Below are 22,074 nucleotides of genomic sequence, written 5' to 3' on the forward strand. Positions count from 1 at the left end.
ACGTCCCTACAGTTGAATTGTAAGAAATTATTGATTTCAACTTGTAGAATTGTTGGAAGTGAATTATGAATCAATTCCCAAAGTAAACTCTTCCCTTGTGACACCGAGCATATTGTGGTATCCGACTTATATTTGCAAGGAGGAATCAGTCAGAAGGGATGCATTGTATTTCAATAATCTTAGTGTTGATCATAGTCATATTCTCCTACTTCCTCATCATTATACAGAATTTGAACTTTTCTTTGGGTTCTCGGGAATTGCCTACATAAATAACACGATCATAAGTATAACATCCAGGTATAGAAAGAACATTAGGTTGCGAAGAGAGTACCTTAGCAGGAAAAGCTTGGAGCAGTTAAACAAGAGGGTAGTAATTTAATATCTTGTTTATGTGGTTTTTATATATTTTGACAAACCGCAGTTTGCAGATATTATGTCTATGACTATGGTTTACAGCAAGTACTTGGAACATATACAAAAACAACAGATAGGAATTGAGAGGCATCGACTGTTCTGTATTTGACGTGAAGAATCCTTTAGTTTAACTAACAGAATTTCTGTTAACAAATACCAAAAATGTTCTACTTTTTATATAACTGAAAGTGTATATTTGAAGGACCATATTAGACTTATCCTCATAATTGAGGGACGAGTTTTTGTGTAAAAAACTCACAATATATCCGGGCATTCCGATCCTCAGGTATACAAAGAGGGTCCTAATTTTCTTGTTTAAATTATATAAAAACAATTCCAATCTATTTCCGCTAGTCGAGCGTAGATCTATTAGTAAAACTGACACACACTTTAAACATTCTAGTGATGGGAAGTGTTCCCAGGAAATAAAATAATCAATGATAACTAAAACAAAATAGCTTGAAATGCAATTAGCTATCATAATATACAATTGAAGAAAAATGTGGTATCTGATAGCTTATATCCTCCATTTCTATAGGTAAACCAGCCTTATGGAATGCAGACTAATTCAATATTCATCATCATCATCGCGTTGATCGTAGTCATATCCTCCAACATCCTCATCATATTGCACATCCTCGCCAAATGCTTCTTCGTAAGTGTCATCTACTTCCGGATCAATTTTGCTGCTCTTTACCATGTTATCATCCACATTTCGACTTTTCTTTGTGTTCTCAAGTTTTGCCTGCATAAATAACATGAGCATGAGTTAAAACATATTTATGGAGACGACAGCAACAAACCATTTGTGTAATTTGCCCTTTATATGAACACACGCGCCACAAAAGTTCAGACTGCTTCAGGATTTCTCATCTAGTTCTGCTTCCTACCAGGAATTGGAGTGATTTTAAGGTATCTTATTTCTCTTCCAGCTTTTAAGCCGATAGACATATATGTTGGTTTCACATCTTTTTGTAAATAATAATAAGAAAATCCAGAAGATGAACTAAGATCGGATCCACAGATATATGATACCTTTCTCCTCAGGAAACTACAACTCAGCTTTCGTAAGAAGAACAGAACAATCTATATCTCGGGATACAAAAATTGTGAGTGTAACAGCAGAGTTTCTCACATGCAACTCCCCAGTAGTCATGAAATGAGCAGCAGCAGAAACAAAAAAGACGGAGAATTCTACCCCAAAAATAAAAATAAACAGAATTTGATTACCGAGAAATCTACAAAAGGCTACTGGCACAAGGTTCGATAGTGGGCCTACTCCTCTAACCTTCTCCACTTAAATACCAGGCTTCTACCTGCGGTAGGATTTGGATCCCGCGCGTCTAACCCACACACCACAAGCTGCGCTCTTATCACCAAAACAAAGCCTTGGGGCGAGATTTCTACAAATTTTTGATGCAGCACAATTTAGTTTTCGTTACTGTTTCTTAAATATCCAATATTATGCATAATAGTGTCTCAAACACCAGCTATCTCCATCCAACCCAAACACCAAAGATTCTGTTTATTTTTAAATAAGGTCAAAACTGAAGATTCTTTGAATGAAGAAAACAGTGGTCTGCCAAAGGAATTGACATCTGAGTAAAAATTAAAAGTAACAAAATGTATAATGGAATTCTCAAGAAATTTTGGAGAAGGAGAAGCACATACAGACTCATCAAAAAGCTTCTCTAGCACATCATAGTTGATCTTAGAGCTCAGCCTCTGCATACATGACATAAAGCAACGTAAGATGCAAACAAAACAACCAATAAATCTGACGAATATTGCCTCATACAAAAAGGAAGATATACCATGCAATACAAACATATAACAAAGAGGAAAATAAATGTTGAGACCAGTGGGAAGAAACTAGATCTTTTCTGTGAGCTTCACGTAATTACATATACGTGGACTTGCAAGCTCATTTGCAATCCCAAAAAAATCTTCCAAATTTAGGCCAAACGTGACAGAAGTGTTGAAATTGAGCAAAACAAACAAAAGTGATGAAATTGAGCAAAACAAACACTCAACAACAAGAAAAAATGGAACATGCTGCAAATCTGCGATATCAGCAAAGCTGAAGTACAGGAAACTTATACCTTATTAAGATGCCTAAACTTGTAATAGCAAATGGAGTGATTACAGCAACTACAAACGCAAGAAATACCAAAAGATACTCACTTGCAAGCATCCCCAAAATGCTTGACCCTGCCTTCCCAACAACTACAACTCTCAAGCTATGCAAGCATACAACCAATGTGAACAAAATCCCTAGTATGTCTAGAACCGCTGTTTCTTCTGGAAGTACCTTTCTTTTGACGCATTTTTTCCGATACATTTTCTACCTTATCTTGAAAGTTAATGTTCATTTGAAGAAAAGATCAAGCCATGCATAAGCATTGAACCGATGTGGAAGAAAATCCCTAGTATGTCTAGAATTGCTAATTCTTATGTAAGTACCTTTCTTTTCACCCATCTTTTTCGATGCATTTTCTATCTTATCTTGAAAGTTAATGGTCATTTGAAGAAAAAGTTTCCAACTTCCCTAACCATATATAAGCTGCAGTAACCGTATCACCTGAAAGCAGAATCCTGTGACTCACAGCATCAGATATTTCTCATTGTCTATGCTACCATGCTTGTACACCCTATAATTCTTTCCTCCTATTTCAGAATCAATGGAAAGAGATGACGAAAAGAAGTTCCAGAATCTCAATCAGATACTTTCTTCATTACAGTTGGAGGAGACAAAGCATTGCCTAGAAGAAATGATCAACCAAGAAAATGAGTAGAGGAAGATAAGATTCAATCAGTCAACTATAACATGATCCCAAACGTCGAGGTCGGCTATACGAACCGTCTGTAATCATTTCGCTCTATGCAGGCTCATTTCATTCCAACACTAAGTGTTTAAGAGTGCTTCTCGTTAGCATTGCATATCTCTAGTATGGTGTGTGATTTTCCTTATATTTACACCGATAAATTACATTTAAGGTAAAAAACTACAATCTGAAACTGCATATCCATACAAATTAATAAAAGATACCAAGAAACATATGGATATTTTGTGAATCGTTCGAACAAAACGGTATGTTCCTCAAACACTAAAACTCCTCTTTCTCACTTGTCCTGGTGCATATAACCATATTGTAGAGGCTAAACATAGAGCAACAATGAGTGACAAACTTGCATGGTTTCAGATAACAACGAAGATATTATAGTTTTTGGAGAACACTCAAGGAAAAGGTAAGAAACTTCCAGAATGCAGAGATTTCTGCAAACAGAATGCCAAATATTGTAACTTCCTCTGCCTCTATCATACGCACCTTTCTAGTTAACATTTGCTTCGTTGCTTCTGCAGCAGTTTGAGCAGGACCAGAATTTTTCAGTTCTGCAGCCCTTTTCTGTTGTTTTTCCTGCAGATGATAGCATTAAGCAAAGTGTAAGCTAATTCCAGGAGGCTTCTAGAGCAAGTACCGTGTATAGAAATATCACATGGTGTGCTATTCTTAATTTTTTTGATAGGTCACATGCATGTGCTGTTCTTGGGGCAAGTTAAAAGAGAACATATAGTAGTCAGTTGGTGTTGTAAGTTTAAGCAGGGTGGACGGGGGAAGACACAGATCCCACCTACTTTGACCGGCTTGTGTAGTTTTACTTACGTGTCCTTCAATTGTAGAATTGGTATTTGATAAGATCTAATAAGAGAAGACCTAACGAGTTGGAAGAGCAGCGGTATTGGGAAGAGAAGTAAAGGCGTGTGGAAGATTGCCCCACTGTGTATATATTGGATGATTTTTAGAGAGGAACAGATGACTATTTGAAGGAATTGGAAAGTTATTATGGAGGACTAGGAGTTCCTTTGATATTTTTTTTATGCTTTAGGTGTAAATAGGATGTTAGAGACACTTGGCTAGACATTTGTGAAGGCCAACCCTGTAGATGGAAATGTAAATTTTTAGTGCCATCTTAGTGCAATAAATGAACATAATGATTATGACCCAAAAACCGAGTGAATAGCGAGTCAGTCATAAACAATTATTGATTGGATAGGTACAACCAATCCATTCTAACTAGAAAAATTGAAAATTTAGCATTTCCTTGCCTTGAGTGAAATGGTGGGAATCCTTGTTTGATTTTTTTGAATATCCTCCTTCCTTGGATTAGTACTGGGACGCATATATCAAAAGCTCAGTGTGAAATTTGAATGAGATATATCTTTCTTTTTTCAAATATGATTTTATTTATTTAAAAAATGAAATATTTTTTTTTATTTAAAAGACTCAGAAATATCACAACCACAGATCATTCTTGCCATTCCTTTTATATTACAGAAATGTGCATCACTAACAAAAGATCAAAACACACGAAATTGGCAATTATCATTCACGAACTTACTAAGAAACTAGAAATATCCATTATTCTCATGCAAGAATATTGGAAAATCAAAAGTCTGACCGTCCCAGGAAGCTGAATGCTTTTGTCTAACTTTAGATAACTGTACCCAAGCCTTGAGTTTTTAGAAACATAGCAGAAAATGCAAGATGTGTTTCAAATATTTTCTGAGTTTGCATATGTTAATCAAATTCTTAATAACCGTCGACATCAGCAAAGTTGCCCTTCTCTATAGTTTCTTAGTTCCTCAACTTGGAACTCTGAGAATCAATTTTCACCAGGTACCAAACTCGAGATAAGTTCAGAGTACTACCTTTCTTGATTTTGCAACAGCAGCAGCAGCAGCAGCAGCAAGCTCCTGTGCAGCTTGCACATCCTCCGAACAGTTAGCTAAATTGAACTCCTTATCGTTCTTTGCTGCTAATTCAGCCGCTTGCTTAGCTGCTTGTTCCTATAAATATTGATCGGCAAGCTCACTCATAAGAAGAAAGGGAGAGGCAGATAAGGAAGTGAGTGCAGACTACTTTGTTATGTGATAAGAAGATCACTGTAAAGATGGACCAAAAGGGAATAAAAGTAAACCAAAGGACTTTTCATTTAGCCGCAGTCAATTTAGTAGAATAGACCAACGAATCACCAAAATCCACCTCAAGATATTCTTAATGTATTTATAAATCCTAAGACCAGTTTAAGACCTTGCGATTTACATGCCGATTTTACATGGTGAATCATACAGAAAATAAATTAATTACCTCAAGATATTCTCGGTTCATCTTTACCCAAATGATCTCCTTAAAACGCCTCTCCTCCTCATTGTGAAGATAACCATCAACCTGACAGCAATGCAGGTATAACGTAATAGCCATGACAAGTTAGTGAACCAGGAAATACATGCCCATAAATGTACAAGTAATTCCATGCCAAGTAAACTGCAATTCATAGAAAAGGTTGCAGCGCATTCCATTGAAGTAGAATAGTTCTCTAACAAACTGCTATAAAATAGTCTTTAATGTGCAATTACTTAATTTCCAGTATCTATTACATGTTAGTTTCCATACAACTGAATGATGCTTTCTAAGCAAAGCATGAAAGCAGGGTCAGGTAGCATCCTACTGATTTGCTAAGTATCACGCGATGAGGTCTGGCAGGATGAAAATCCGACTAAATAACAAAACAAAGACAAAATCACAGCATTTGCATCTAGACTGGCATAGGTTTTTTATGAAAGCACTTAGGGATCAGTAACCAGTGGAGTAGCACACCTCTGCATCATCGATATCGGAAAAGTTCTCTGATTCGTCATGATCATCAGGACCCATACCATCCAAGCCATGTAATGTATCAGGAGTCGCATTATCATCAGTTTTAGCGCCTGATAGTGCCCCTGCAATTGAGAGAAAAGTGAATTATTCTCTAGTCCTGATCCGGGACTCAGGACTAAGTCTCTCCAAAATTTCTCGAAGAAAATAAACATTTACCTATTATCTCAGACCCTGATATCTGCAAATATTTACTTCCATTCACACTCAGGGTGTTCCCTCCCTTTTCAGCCTTATCATCAACCAAAAGAAAAAAGAGAAAATATAAATAATGACTATTCAGAAAGCAAGAAAATGCCGGCATATTTCCAGTAAATACCAACTAAATTCAAGAATTTGGTACTAGTGGCAGTAATCGCAGGAAATGGTGGATACTTCTTCAAAATATCATCTAAAACTAAGAATTTGGATTCTATATTTGGGTAATGAGATGTTTAGGAGTCTATTACATTCTTAGTATCTTCAGAAATCCGGAAACAAAGGAAAGTATTATGAGTCCATTGATAGGATCTTTCGCCAAAGCACAAACGTCCACATTAGTAGTAATTATAAAGTAGCTCTTGCAGGTTTTTATGCAATAATCATACAGTTCACTCATTCATGTGCAGCAGCTTATCTCCGGGTTACTTGGTTCTTTTTTTTTTTTTTTAATTGAAACTCATTTCATTCTTGAGTATTATGTCAAAGATCACTCAAATGAACAATGATTATAAAGAAGATAAAATGTTAGTTTAACAAAAAGTAGATCATCACCATACATGTGAGTGACAGGGAATGAACCTTCATTGTCCCTTAAGAGGTGGAAAGGATGGATTAGAAAACTATTAGGAGGATGCTGTAAGAAACACACAAGTTTTATCTTTCTGCAGGATGTGCTTTTAAGCTCTTTTTAGCACGTCCATAATTTAGAAGTTGATCCCAAGAAAATCTAGTGTCTAAGAAGAGATCCTCTTCTCCCTACCATTTATTTTCTTATAGATGCCTATTCTTTTCTTTCAAATCTATTCTTCCATCCAGAAATTTTTTACAACCTGAGCTGTGTCTTCTGCAGCAGTCAAAAGCTTTCTTGAAAGCATAAGATTCTACTTCCCAACTACAAGGTAATAATGCTTTGCATAAGTAACAGCTCCAATGAGTACCTCCAGATACTCGCCACCATTGTTCTCCACCTGATTGGACATGGGAATATTTGGATCCTCAGCATTTTCTTCAGCAGCTTCTTTTGCCATTAATCTTTCCCTCTCAGCGCGTTGGAAGGCTGGAGGTTCAGAACCTCCATCAAGCCCACCTGAAAGTTTTACAAACTGCAAACACAGTCATGAGTATTGTATATGATTTGGCAGTACTACTAAAGTTTTAAAGGTCAGGGTAGCAAGTAATTACATCAGTATAACAACTTTCACAAAGACCATGGGCAAAGGGAAGCTCAACGCTTTTCTTGTGTTCACATAGCACTTCTGTGATCCCAGATCCTTTCGACCCCGAATAAAGTTGCACGGACAGCCTCTCTTCTTTCTCAAGCTCCTCAGCTCTTGTATTGAACTCATCAATCTAGTTGCAAGTAATTCAAGTAATAGTATGAAACTCAGAAAGGAATTTTTTGGCTAACACGCCATCACAACAGAGGCAACTTGCATCAAACTCCAACTATAATGTGTCAAGAAAAAAGGAGGAAATTAAAACTTTTTAGATCCCAGGTAAAGCTGTTTAAACTGCAAATAAAATACATCATCAAGCACATCAGGCTCATAAAAAGTAGCACATCACTGGTGATGATTTCTCCATGACGTGTGCCTCAAAGCCTGGGGTGCCCAGCCCATAGGCGAGTTCTTTTAAGACCCCCACTAGTAGAACAAGAGGAGGAAAAAGAGAAAAGAAGCAAGAAGCCAAAGGCATATGAAATTAAAATCTTCTCCAGAGTGCAGGCATTGGGTGGCTTCATGGCACACCAAAATCTGATGACAGCTGCACACTAGATGATTTTATTTGCTCTCCTTTGTATTGGAGGATGTTTTTATGAAGAGCATTAAGAAACATAAATATTCATTAGTAGAGGCAAAATTGTCAATCTCTCACCCAATAACGCCAGCACGCTTCTCTCCGTACGTGATTGTATATGCACTACACAAGATTTACAATATTGGTTTCAGCTTTGGTAACAAATTACGTTATACACCTTATCATACCAACTTAAGATAAGAACCCAAACTCCATTATGCTTGTTCCTTGAGATGCCTGTTTTTCCTAATTATGTTTTTCAGTATTCACAATAATCCAACTGAAAGATAAAACGAAATTTGAGCATTACAGGAGTAAGCACCTCTCACTATACTAAATTGCTTTTCAAGATTTCACTTTAATACTAAATTGCTTTTCAGGAGTAAGCACCTCACTATACTAAATTACGTTATACACCAGGAGTAGCACATCACTGGTGATGATTTCTCCATGACGTGTGCCTCAAAGCCTGGGGTGCCCAGCCCATAGGCGAGTTCTTTTAAGACCCCCACTAGTAGAACAACAAGAGGAAAAGGAGAAAAGAAGCAAGAAGCCAAAGGCATATGAAATTAAAATCTTCTCCAGAGTGCAGGCATTGGGTGGCTTCATGGCATACCAAAATCTGATGACAGCTGCGCACTAGATGATTTTATTTGCTCTCCTTTGTAAATGGAGGATGTTTTTATGAAGAGCATCAAGAAACATAAATATTCATTAGTAGAGGCAAAATTGTCTATCTCTCACCCAATAATGTCAGCACGCTTCTCTCCGTACGTGATTGTATATGCACTACACAAGATTTACAATATTGGTTTCAGCTTTGGTAACAAATTACGTTATGCACCTTATCATACCAACTTAAGATAAGAACCCAAGCTCCATTATGCTTGTTCTTCCTTGAGATGCCTGTTTTTCCTAAGTATGTTTTTCAGTATTCACAATAATCCAACTGAAAGATAAAACGAAATTTGAGCATTACAGGAGTAAGCACCTCTCACTATACTATATTGCTTTTCAAGATTTCACTTTAATACTAAATTGCTTTTCAGGAGTAAGCACCTCACTATACTAAATTACGTTATACACCAGGAGTAGCACATCACTGATGATGATTTCTCCATGACGTGAGCATCAAAATGCCTCGAAGCCTGGGGTGCCCAGCCCATAGGCGAGTTCTTTTAAGACCCCCACTAGTAGAACAAGAAGAGGAAAAGGAGAAAAGAAGCAAGAAGCCAAAGGCATATGAAATTAAAATCTTCTCCAGAGTGCAGGCATTGGGTGGCTTCATGGCATACCAAAATCTGATGACAGCTGCGCACTAGATGATTTTATTTGCTCTCCTTTGTAAATGGAGGATGTTTTTATGAAGAGCATCAAGAAACATAAATATTCATTAGTAGAGGCAAAATTGTCTATCTCTCACCCAATAATGTCAGCACGCTTCTCTCCGTACGTGATTGTATATGCACTACACAAGATTTACAATATTGGTTTCAGCTTTGGTAACAAATTACGTTATGCACCTTATCATACCAACTTAAGATAAGAACCCAAGCTCCATTATGCTTGTTCTTCCTTGAGATGCCTGTTTTTCCTAATTATGTTTTTCAGTATTCACAATATATCCAACTGAAAGATAAAACGAAATTTGAGCATTACAGGAGTAAGCACCTCACTATACTATATTGCTTTTCAAGATTTCACTTTAATAGCTGGTCCCCCTCCCACCAAAATTGCGCACATGACTAAATACATGCACATGAAGCTTTTCAAGCTGTGAATATTAAAGTATTAGCAATGTTCATCCTACCAGCCTTGATTGTACATACCGTTAAGCTTCCAGATTCTGTGTTTTCGAATTCAATCAAACGCTTTGTCAATGTTGCTTCACAAATGCGCACGACTTTGATCTGTTGACCAAAAGAACAAAGAAAAAGTTTAAAAGGAAATATTCCTTGTAGAATAAATTTGGGAGTCGGCAACTAGTGCCGGTGTTAGTGCTATATAGGCTTGAACATGAAATAAGTCGAGAAAGTAGAACGAGAATAGTTGTTAAGTCCAATGAAAAGAAAAAGTCCAAACTTCGTGACCAAGAACAAGTAATCCTTGAAAACTAGCTAAAACAATTAAGAGTGTCTCAAAGCAAAAAAAAAAATTACAACATGAGCCCGTCTATAAAGAAATCTGAATTTTTTTATAACCATCGGGTCCGAGCCAGCTTGCGCACACCTCGACTACTTCCAAGGTGTACCAACACAGGTACTGTGGCTTGGATAGACGAAACCTAGTGTTTTTGCCTCATCTGGAGTTTGAACCCGAGACCTCATGGTTCTCAATCCACTGGACACATCATTGAGTGCAAGAAATCCAATTTTTTAATAAGTAAATCTGAAATTTCCATCAAAATTAAGAAAATCTAGAAAGACCACTTACAATTTCTGATTTAGAACAACTCAGTCCGTATGAAAGAGCAGAGATGTACAGTGCAGCTCCACATACCCCACTTGGCTTTCTCCCTGTCTATAGAACATTTATAGATTAGAGCAAAAATGCAGGTAATTTTTATTTTTGATAAGAAAATGAACCTTATGTCCAACTCAACCCCAAATGCTAGCTGTGGGGTGAGGATTGCCTAGGAGTGTAGGACCATATAAGGAGACAACAACCCACTCTATCAAGTCTCAACTAATGCGGGACAATCTAAACCCCTCCCCAGCACACCCAAACCTAGTTAACTGGAGCATGGACAGCGTAGGCCCAACACTAGGTAAACCAATAAAGATGTGTCTGGCTCTGATACCATGACAAGAAAATGGACATTGGACCTAACTCAACCCTAAAAGCTTAACTTTTATGAGGTGAAGATTGCCCAAGATCATAGAGGAGACATCCTATTCTCTCAACTAAAGTGGGACAATCTAAAATCTAGTTCCTCAAAAGTAATCCAGTAACTTTCGACCACATAAATTGTACACACAGAGAAATGATATACAACCTGCATCCAATCTCGCTTCATGCTAGCCACAATGTGAAGTGCGGTTCTAGAAATATTTGGCTTCCTTCCCCCAAATAAACCTACATTATAGATTGATAGTCTTCATTGGTGAATTGGTGAACTGCGGCAAGCTAACAGAAATCTTATATTGCTGAAAGAATAAAAACAAAGAGTGAAAGGAAAGGGAAATAGTAGAGCTAAAGGCAACATAGTAAGTAAGGTGTAATTGCACAGGTGCCCAGCAGGTACAACAAATAAATTTCAGGATGGAACAGGTGAGGTCTTCTGCACATACCAATAAAACCAGGAACCACCCACTATTGTGGAGGAAAAATTGAGCTAACATGTACTTTACGTATTAAAACAACATACCACATCAAAGATAAAAGATAAAAAAGAGAGATAAAATGAGGATTGGCTCGTCCTTATTTTTGATATCTTGCTATAGCTCATGTCAAAGCTCCAACCTTTTCTTTCTTCCTTTTTTCCTAAATAAGAAAAGAAATAGATTTTATTGATGCAAAAACAGCACTAAGATGGTGCTGAGAATTATGCAACCAACTACATTCAAGTCCTCCATTAAATTGTAACAACTGATAGAATCTAAGAGTGAGTAAGCTGATCAGAAAACATCTACGAATGTGTCTACATCATTTACATATTCTAACCTATGCCAACAGGCTAGCAAAAATATCGATTAAGTCTAAGAATAAGATTCAGCCTTTCCCTAAGATCTTTGGTTTCTTTCCACAAAACCTATCAAAGTCAAGCTGAATGGTCTCCATAGTCTCTTGACATATTTGTTCAGCCCCTTCCTTGATCAGCAGTTGAGAATATCCCTTGTAGCATTTGACAGAGCCCATATTACTCCAAAATGTTCAAAAACCTAGTCCAAAGCTAGAAGTTATAGAGCAGTGTAAGAATAAATGACTGTTGTCTCCTTTCTCCTTTGGCACATATAACATATGTTGTACATGACATAAACTCGTTTTTGCGGGTTATTTTGTGTTAAACTAGCCTCAGAAGCTGCCAACCAGGTAAAACAAGCAACCTTATATCATACTCTAGTTCTCCATATTAAATTCCATTATGTGTAGTTTCGTTGACCACCTATAAAAGATAGAGAAATGTAGCATAATATTTTACTAGGAGCTGTCCATTGAAGTAAATCTGGAGACCGAGGATTTTGAGCAATTTTCAAAGGATTTAACTGCAGAGTTCTTTCCAACTCACAATCAGTTCTAAACAGCAATCTGGGACTCGTCCAGGACTTGCGCTCTAGCAAGGCGAAAGAAAACGCCCTGAGGCACACGTGGGAGGTGCTTGTCTCTCGAGCTCCCGGTACAAGTGCTCGACTCTACACCCCAAGAATGCCTAACGCCCAAGAACGTGCATCATCTTTTACGCTAATCATGTGCAAATTTTCTAATTGGCAGAATCGACTCGCATTCTTTAATTAACTCCTTTATTCCTTAAAAGTCTTCTTATCTATCTCAAATATGAAGTATTAGAACACCGTAACTCAAAGTCGAGCCGCAGGATCACGTACTATGATTTGGAACATCGTGCGGATGAGCTTTATTCGAACATTTCTTAAGGGAAATACATAGTCAAACTTCATGTCTTCACTTGCCATAGGTTTTCAGGCATTAGTTCTCTATTTCTCATAATTTTAATTTTTTATTCTCTTCCATTTGGAGATAACGTTGTTATTTTTGTGTACCTTGGGGAGATAATCCAAGGACTCATTTCATTTGATGTATTAGATGAAATAATCTTGGTATAAATTTTGATATACGTCATCCAGTGTTTGGTTTATATTTTAAATCCTGCATAGCCAATCTAGGATACACCAATTGAGGTATCATGTTGTACCTAATATAACATGGAATACACTACATGGATAATTAACACAAGGATTAATCACCAAAAAAGAAAACTACCTTTTATCATTTCCTCAAACCTATCGTAACACCCTTTCAATTTTATTACGTTTGAAAAATATACTCATATTTTAAATTTTACCGTATATCCCATTTTTAGTACAAAGAATCAAATGCCCGATAAAAGTAGTTTTGCATTAAAATCTCTGCATAACTTATTTCTAAATTAAACAACTCCTAATTGTTTAACTATTAATTATTAAGGGGTATTGGCCTCTATCTTGTGAATATGTATATTCTCCTATGACACTACTGATCTCACAACAAATAGTTAAGAACAGTACGATTTTCTCTTCCCAACTCTGACATAAAACCCATTAATTTTCCATAAGGGTCATACCATTTATGAACCACACACATCTAAGAAGCCTAAAACAGAATATCTTCATGGTTATAATCGGTGTTTTAAAAGGCGTGAGCGTAAGGCGAGGCGTTTTACATATGCCTCAGCGAGGCGTAAGCCCCGAGGCACGGGGCATAAGCCCCATGGGTATTTAATTTTTAATATTTTATAAAATAATATAATTACAGTAAATATTTATAAACAGGTAAAATTGCATAAAAATTGAAGAAAACTATAAATATGTGAAAAATATATATATAGATGTGCTCCATCCCCACAAAAAAACTAGTCAAAACAATCTATTATACGGTACTTACAAGCACAAGTAACTTGAGTCGAAAAGAATAAAGTTTTCTACATGGAGGAACAAAAAGGATCTAACCTACAATTTGAACTTTGAACTTGCTGCTACGAAGGAGAATGGAGTTCTCTTTGTATTTGTAAAAAAAAATTGAATATTCGTTGCTTTTGGGGAGATATTAGCAGACTAGCGGACAAGATAAAGAATTGGGAAAGACTATAAATTAGGGCTTCAATCAATAAAAAAAGGTCTTGACTTTTAAATTTAATACATTCTTAAAACTTTTGAGTAATTACAAGCTCACTTTTGAGAATTTGGGTATTATATGAAAGATTTATTCAACAAATTTTGTTTTAATTTGAAAAAGTCTATGGGACTTACGCCTCACTACAAAAATGTGCCTCAAAGTGCACCTCGCCCCAGGACTCACCCGAAAACGCCTTTTAAAACACTGGTTATAATCTTTATTAGTATGGGTTTGATCTGAGTCTACCAACAAGCCGCACTTATTCTTTGATTTGAATTAATGATGCGAAGTCTGCCCAGACCACAACACAAATAGCTCCAGTCTACAGCAGGAGCCAGCAACAAATGAGTCATCTAACAGAGAAGAGGTTTTGACTTTTGCAGAAGGTGACATGAACAGAACTGGTTTCCCCACCAAAGTGCTAGAGGACATCATCCTGGATGCTTCTGTGATGGTTTGCGGAAATAACAGCAAGGCTTTCCAAGGCCAAACGATAAACCTCAGCTGCTTTAAAGTGCATTTCTCGCCCACATATTAACTAGTGATGCGTTTTCCGTTCAGCGCTCCTCGCTATACCAATCTAGAACCTATTAGTGCTACTCTAAAATCTTTTTGCTCTTCTATTTAATCAAAAGAGATTCTGGTATATAAATGATGCTACAAAGTTGCTCAAAGATGAGAGGAAGAAAAAGATGCAACCAGGATCCATCCAATAAGCATCCATATTGAATTAACTTGCCAGAGGCTCATAACGAGGGGAACAATATCATGCTTGCAGAATAAAATCCTTATGAATCAAGATCCTTGAACTTCTCAATCCGAAAACGTATCAAGAAACCAAAGGGGAAATTGAAAAAATATATACAAACTCCGCCATAAAGTTGGTACCTGGGACAAGGTGGTCAGGAAAGAAGCAAGACTAAAGCTAATCAGCAAATCAAATCTCGATAAATACTTACGATCAGTGAATCGATGAATGAAAAGGCTAGGATCCACAGGTTTTTGAACAATTGGGTGATTTTCAAGGCTTAGAAGTTTGCAAAGCTGTAAGAACACAGCACCTAAAATATACCTGCATTTTAATAAGAAAACGGGTTGAACAAGCTTCAATTACCATAATAAAGATAGTTATTAGGTAAATGTTTTCCCAATTGTCCAACTTTAGGTATAGCCCTTCATGTATGACCAAAAGACAATAGGACTTAGGATACTGTTCTAGATTTGTAAGAAGGTATTTACTAGAAAACCTCCAAAATCGGCCAATAAAGATTAACAATTTGTGAAGTCATTAATGTGCAAAGGATCACCTAGATTTTTCTGATAGGTAAAGGAAACTTGTTGAAGTAGAGAGAAGAGGTACTGCAGCAGAAGAAAAACTGTCCTCAAATACAAAAGCCCAATATAACCAAAGAAGATATTCTCTTCAGTCAAACTGAAGATTAATCAAGAGTAGATCTTAGTAGGGTAGTAAAGCATATAACTCAGTAACTTCCTCAAAAGCCAATTCCACTGCTGTCCTATATTTTCTTCCCACTAAAAAGAAGATATTAGGCTCCTTCACCTTTCTAAAACCCAAGACTGAATATACTTCACATAAGGCTGCTTTAGTTTCTTTTTCAATTTTGAGAAAGTAAGACTACTTTAATGTCTAGCTCAACATGAAGCAAGATTTGTGTAATTTACTCTGACTGCACATGACTCACACATGAGATCTGGTTCACAATATAGACAAGAAGGAGCTAAGGGGTAAATAGAATATCATAATACTGAACACGATAATAAGAATTGCTAGCCAAAAGGGCAACCATTAAGTTCTTGCTCAAGGTTATTGATCCAAAGTGTGATATCAAAAGAAAATGAAGCTTACGTACACATTTATCCTCAAGTACTCAGAAAAGTCAATGAGTAGGAATGGCTTTTTGTTCTCCCTGCAAGAATAAGCATAAAGAAACCCCACTTTGTCACTAGTAAAGTAGCTTGAGCCAAGAAAAATTACATTAAAAGATTGAATCAAAATGATACTATCCTTTGTTACTCTTTCTATCTACGTACTAATGACAGCTTTGTTGCTTTGGCATCCTCCCATGCTGCATAATATAGTTGATAGTTTCATGCACTATTAACCAGGTCAAGCTTTATAATGTATCAGTTCTTTTACTTGGCCACCGTATTAATTAGGGCTTCTTACACTTTTAGCCCGCGCCAGAAACTATTTACATTCGGTAGCCGAAAAAGTGTATAAAATTTGTATAATTTTTGTATATAACATACAGATGTATATATACAAAAAACATACATTTTTCGGCTATTATTTTGAGAGTGGGTACAATGTCATTTTCCCTATTAATAATTAGGTAGTATCAGCACAGGATTCAGGTCAACACTTGAGCATAAATTTTCTTGGTTAAGTACACAGAATACATAATTGTATGCAGACAACATAGAACTGATATTAGCCAATTGTGTTCCTTCAATTTTTCAAAAATTCAGACAGGTGCCTTACAAAATTTAACAGTATTTTACTGCCCCAAACAACTAAATATTAAAGCGGCAATACTACGATAAGGAAAGTAGATATAACAAATATCATAAAGCAAAAATAATTTCACTTTCTCTAGTATGCAGATGTTATTTTTTCAATTATACAAGGGTAACTACGCAAGCTTAAAGCGCAGGTAAATTGGGAGACATAATGATAACTTGGCGTCCTTTTTGTCTTCCACCTTTCTTTTTATCCACTGATTAAGCAAGTCCGACACTCTTTCTTAGTGTCCAAAACCTCAATTTCGAACAAAAACACAAAAACTAAAGAGAACGACATCTGATTCTATAGCTCAAGAAAGCTCAATACTTCAAAAGACAAAAGTGTATTTCAATGTGCAGATCTGAACCACTGTCAAAATGAATGGCTAGGTTACTTAACTTTCAGCGGAGTTCTAACTTATTATCATTTTTATTTGTAATAAATTATATTCAAACAATTAATGATATTTATTGTAAACAAAAAAAAAACTCAATTTTCCCACTTCTTTTTTCCCTTGGGGAACAAAAGATATGTTGAAAAAGAATATCATAAAACACAATCTCTCACCTGCATGCAATGTAAAGACACGCAGCCTCAACTTGCTCTTTCCTACGCCCCCTTGTGAAATTCCTCTCAACTGCTATCTGAAGTTACAGATTCAGCCATAGAATGATATACCATGCTAGTAGAGGTATAATCTAAGCATAACGAATCATACCGTATAGAAGGCCAAAGCTGGACGAGCAATTGAATCACCACCATCAATTCCTAATGCATAAGCCATGCTCTCTATATCATTATATGCTGCAGGAAGAGGGGGGGACAAATAAATGTATCAGCAAAACTACATAACTTGTGCACCTCTAAGTATAGTGTTACGCTAATCATACTAACCAGATTAATCTATACAACAAGCCTTGTCAGTTTATTCCTAGAATAGCTACATAAATTAGCAACTCTAAGTGCTGTGTAGCACTTGTCCCATTAACAAAACCTCTTTCTTGACATATCAGTATATCAGGACAGTGTTGCCACCAATCAACAAGAACAAAACACTAACTATTCACATATTCTTTCAAAACTATTTGGGGCTCATCTTTGAACCTTAAAGATGATCAGAAACGAGGACCTTTGACCATGGAATATTACTATATCCTCCACATAAATGTTTGGGTAGGTACATTTCCTGGAACTTATCTTGTAGATGAAAGGTTGTTTAGCATTAACCTGATAAATAGATGAAAAGTTGTTGAGCTGTGCAGTTAGTTGATTTTGAGACAAAATTAGAGTGCTTCTCTACTGCAAGACTTCCAAAAAGTGTTACACCAGAGTGCCTATATTGGCAATGAACAGCACAATCACCCGTTTTTCAAGAAACTAAAATTCAAAATCTCACATTAGACAAAAATACCAACTAAACCATGGATATAACATTTACGATATAAGTTATGTAGACCAACTTTGATGCAAAGCAAATGCAACAGTAGTGTAGAAAGACATAACTTCTGTTGAAAATCGAGAACAAAATTTTCTCATTTCCCTAATAGAAGCAAAGAACTTGTTAATCATTCAGCTGGAAAAGGAATGATAGAAATCAAAGTATCAAACAAATAGGTAGACTAGTATAAAGTCAGTGTGAGGAAACAAGAATTAGAGGTGCATGAATACCTTCATTAAGTGTTCTTTCACGTGAAGCTGAATAATCACTTTTGACAGTCCTCACAAAGTTTCCTGACAATTGGCTCTGCAAATGGTTTAAGTTAGACTTGATGGAATACAAATTGAAAACTGTAGTTTACAATTCACCACATATAACTGCTCCTTTTCCTTGTTTTCATTTTAGTACTATTTATCTCCTCAATTGGGTATGCATATTTGAATTAGAAAAAATGGAATAATTGATGAAAGTAAGGAACTACATCAATATTACATGCAAGGAGGTCATTCTTCACACTAAAATATACAGACATCGTGGCGTTATACAACTAGCTTCTATTCCCTCTTCCAACTTCTCCACCTTCCCCCAGAACACGCGCTTGGGATGGGAGTCCATTTTCCTCTCCACTGAAGCGTTTTAGACATCAGAGTTTTTCTTATTCTTTTTTTTTTTGGATATTTAAACCCCATAACAAATCTTCCTACCAGAAACCAAATAGTTGTTTTTCCACTTTGCTCTCTTGGTAACTCAAACCCAACCTCATGAGGAGATTGGCCTTTTATACAAGGCTGTCCCTCCCTTCGCACATCACGATCCTGTTTCCTATCAAGTGTATTTTCTTCAAGTTCCACCAACCACGTGATGAGGTACAACTTTTCAGCAACAGAAGTAAACATATTTAAACAGCTGAGTAAACATATAAACTTGCCAGATGTATGTAATAAAGGCAGTGAAGAAACTAGATTTCTTTATTTTTATTATAAGGAGTGAGGAAAATCGGTTTCTTGTATTGTCTAATGTCTAGAGTCTTAGACATACTTTCAGATCATTTGATCTTTAAGGTATTTGACGATAACATTTTGCTTTTATAATGATGGTATCTAGCCCAACTTGCACGCACCTCGACTATTTCACCGGGCGCATGTTACCTCCGACCCGCACAAGTACCGAATAACTTTGGCCACCAAGGCTTAGGCAGATGGGAAGAAATCATCTAAGGTAGTTTGTCTTTGTTGGGATTTGGACCTTAGTCTCCCATGGTTTTGACCCACTTATTGACCGCTAGGTCACACCTTTAGATATGCTAGGCATCTGACGATAACAACCCAGCAAGTTTTTAGCAATGACATACTTATAAAAAAAAAATAGGTTATCAGCAATCACATGTTCCTCATATTTTAAAATGAAATTTTCTTAACTTTCTTAGTGCTGCTCCCACTGCACCTTGAGAAATCCCTTTTAACAATTAATAACAATGGCATAAAGCCAGATTGAGCACACCTCCCAAACTAGATAGGATTGAATCTGAAGGGGACAAAAACGAACTGTGTCTACGATATATCAACCCCATATGCATCGATAAAGAATATGAAACAAAGAACTAACCTGTCCAGCAGCATTCTTAACAAAAGTGGGCTCACTTGAAAAGTTGTCTTCATCAAGAACTCTTCCACAGAAGGAACAGCATCTATAATGTAACAGAATGAAGTATCTTAGGACGAAACATATATATACAAATGAATCATCTTAGAATGAATGAACTATTTACATATACAATGAAATGAATGACAGTATTACAAAGAAGAAGAAAGAACAACACTGTAGGAGACGAAGACTCACATTTTACCATCCACATTGTTGGATTGCCTGTTCTCTGCACAATAACCACACCACACCATGCTCAAAGTAACCTGAATCAACTCACAGAATACATCACCTTGTGAAATTTTGTTGAAAGTCGCCATAGAATTCTACTATAGTGATCAGCTTCATGCACATTTAGCAAAGGAATTCCACACAGAATAATTTATTTTTATAAGAAAACAAGAACCCGAATTTATTCAATGGACGCGAAGGTGGATAGGAATTCTTTTTTATGAAGTAAGTGGTATTATCAATGGCATCAAGTAGATGCATAATAGCAAAAGTACAAAAGTGAGAGCTTGTTAGCTCTGCTATGAGGGTGGATAGGAATTCTTCATTTGTAATAACCAGCTACATGCTGGGAGTTGACAATCCTAACTCATCTGATTTAAACCTTCCTAACTCATCTGATTTAAACCTTCCTAACTCGTGAATCAGAGTCAAAAATGTAGATTGACAAATCTCCGTGTCATTCATTAGGAAATGGATTAGACGTGGCTGTTTTATCAACATCCAGTTGACTTAAAAGAACGAGATCAAATGACAAAACGTCAGGGCGGCTAACTATTATTAATTCATTTCACTGCAAATTCCATAATCATCCAATGAGGTACCTAAAGATCCAAGTTTTACAATTATTAAGAGCAGTTCATATCTTTTAATAAATTCAGAGTCCAGACCAAGAAGACCACTCAATGGAACTTCTGTAACTTATTGTGAACTGTGGGAGAAAAAGAAAATTTTCCTGGGCAAGAAATGAAAATAAAACTGAGATTTTAAAAAAAGGAGTAAATGATTAGTGACAAGATATCAAGGAGAGGTAATTATTAGTTCATCCACTACAAATTCCATAAGAATCCAACAAAAAAAAAAAAAAAGAGGATTAAGATTATACAGGTACCTAGAACAGTTCAAAGCCTTGCTAAAATTTTGAGATGGTTACTTTTCCTCGCTATGGGTGTGAGAGAAAGGTAGGGTTTTAGCAATTTTATGACCACTTCCTCAATTCCTCCGTTTTTAGGGGGACTATACAAATAACGGTCATTAGGCGGGTCGAATTTCCTATTTGCTCCATTCACTCTCTAGTTTACTTCTTCGCTTCTTTTTTTTCTTTTTCGTTTTTCTTTTTTTGCCTATTTCGCTTTTTTTAAAACATTGTTAAGTTCCATTAAAATTAAGTTATCAACTGATAGAAAAAAAATACTATAATTCATTTAATCACTAAGTTGCAATAATGATTCTTTTGTAATTAACCATATTGTACAAATTTTCACCCTTTATTAACTTTTTTCTTAAGTAAAAATATTTTTTTTATTAAATGTTAATAGAATATTCTCCATCGTGAATGGAAACTCAATCTTATTTAAAAATAATTATATTTTCTGAATAAGTATAATTTTTCATATTTGCAGTCTCTCTACTTATTTGATACGTTAGATTTCAATATCTTAAATTAAAGATTTTCTTCTTTTTTCAAGCATTTTTGTATTAAAAATTTAGACCCGCTTACAACTAACTTAGTTTTGGGCAGGAAAATAGTATCCAGTTACGAAGTACTATAAATTTTTTCAAGTAACATTTAAAAAATACTGACAAGCAAAGTCAGAAAACTTAGCCTTATATTACGAATAAACAAATCAATTGACGCATATGTGGTCTCATTTTTTGCACAACGTTAATCACGTTACACGAAGTGTTTAACATTAACACCAGAGATCAAGGGGTCTCGTTTTCAAATCTTGCAAAAGAGTATTTTTTGCCTAACTAGTATGTGCGTTGTCACTCTTCTTTCCTTTCTCCCTCAGTTAGGGTTGATATCGCAACTCACTCTCATGAGGCCAAATGAAAGTGAAAATACTCTCTCAGAATGCCATGAAACCAATGGACTTATCAATCATCACGTACAAATTCACAAGTTGGTTGAACATTACTTATAATAATTTCTAAAAAGTAGGTCCGGAAATATGTTGGGGTGAAGAAATATTTGAAACTATTTGGAAGAATTGTTTCAAAAGCATAGAGTTGGGACTAAAGTGCAGGAGCGAGAGGACAAGTTATTAAACAGGATGCATTAATCATGACACGAGTTATAATCCTGCCAAAACACCCTTTTGAAACAGTAAATATTACATCAGGATTATTATCATATGAACAGAACTGCACAGAAAGAAAGAAAAAAAGAAGAAATCCCTAGTCAAATTTAAGAATTACGGGAAGAAAAATAAAGATTTTTTCGAACTAATGCAAAACAATCACTAATGTTCTCGTGCTACTCTGGATAACTCCACATA

General features: G+C 36.0%; 1 protein-coding gene across 8 annotated transcripts; it reads right to left on the minus strand.

Annotated features, from left to right (window-relative positions):
• Positions 1 to 706: 706 nt before the first annotated feature.
• Positions 707 to 20,838, minus strand: LOC107770534 (transcription factor IIIB 60 kDa subunit). Of its 8 annotated transcripts, XM_075238813.1 has the most exons (22): positions 20,685 to 20,737; positions 19,760 to 19,830; positions 19,526 to 19,607; positions 19,339 to 19,444; positions 19,041 to 19,231; positions 18,151 to 18,226; positions 17,201 to 17,286; positions 17,050 to 17,126; positions 15,830 to 15,886; positions 14,918 to 15,030; positions 11,125 to 11,204; positions 10,563 to 10,649; positions 9,959 to 10,039; positions 7,515 to 7,682; positions 7,271 to 7,435; positions 6,291 to 6,363; positions 6,075 to 6,196; positions 5,565 to 5,645; positions 5,126 to 5,263; positions 3,744 to 3,833; positions 2,086 to 2,139; positions 707 to 1,159 (listed from the first exon to the last, which is right to left on the minus strand). In XM_075238813.1, the coding sequence occupies exons 7-22, from the start codon at positions 17,264 to 17,266 to the stop codon at positions 983 to 985; spliced, it is 1,629 nt and encodes a 542-aa protein (XP_075094914.1). In that variant the 5' UTR covers positions 17,267 to 17,286; positions 18,151 to 18,226; positions 19,041 to 19,231; positions 19,339 to 19,444; positions 19,526 to 19,607; positions 19,760 to 19,830; positions 20,685 to 20,737; the 3' UTR covers positions 707 to 982. The 8 variants fall into 8 exon arrangements, 4 of the variants coding, with proteins under 4 accessions (XP_075094914.1, XP_075094913.1, XP_016445341.1 ...); XR_012703054.1 differs by lacking the exons at positions 19,041 to 19,231; positions 19,339 to 19,444 and adding an exon at positions 1,731 to 1,817 and having other exon boundaries at positions 20,685 to 20,838; XR_001644635.2 differs by lacking the exons at positions 19,041 to 19,231; positions 19,339 to 19,444 and adding an exon at positions 1,645 to 1,817 and having other exon boundaries at positions 20,685 to 20,838.
• Positions 20,839 to 22,074: the final 1,236 nt, after the last annotated feature.

The sequence above is a fragment of the Nicotiana tabacum genome, chromosome 19 (assembly GCF_000715075.1).
Source record: "Nicotiana tabacum cultivar K326 chromosome 19, ASM71507v2, whole genome shotgun sequence".
NCBI lineage: Eukaryota > Viridiplantae > Streptophyta > Magnoliopsida > Solanales > Solanaceae > Nicotiana > Nicotiana tabacum.

What these genes read in the sequence shown, in the direction of transcription:
- LOC107770534 (XM_016589855.2), bottom strand. Translation starts at nt 19,818, where the DNA reads ATGGTGTGGTGTGGTTATTGTGCAGAGAACAGGCAATCCAACAATGTG. An exon ending in AACAATGTGGATGGTAAAAT is followed by an intron (nt 19,608 to 19,759) that starts GTGAGTCTTCGT and finishes GTTACATTATAG; the next exon opens with ATGCTGTTCCTTCTGTGGAA. An exon ending in GTGAAAGTTGTTATACTGAT is followed by an intron (nt 7,436 to 7,514) that starts GTAATTACTTGC and finishes CTGTGTTTGCAG; the next exon opens with TTTGTAAAACTTTCAGGTGG.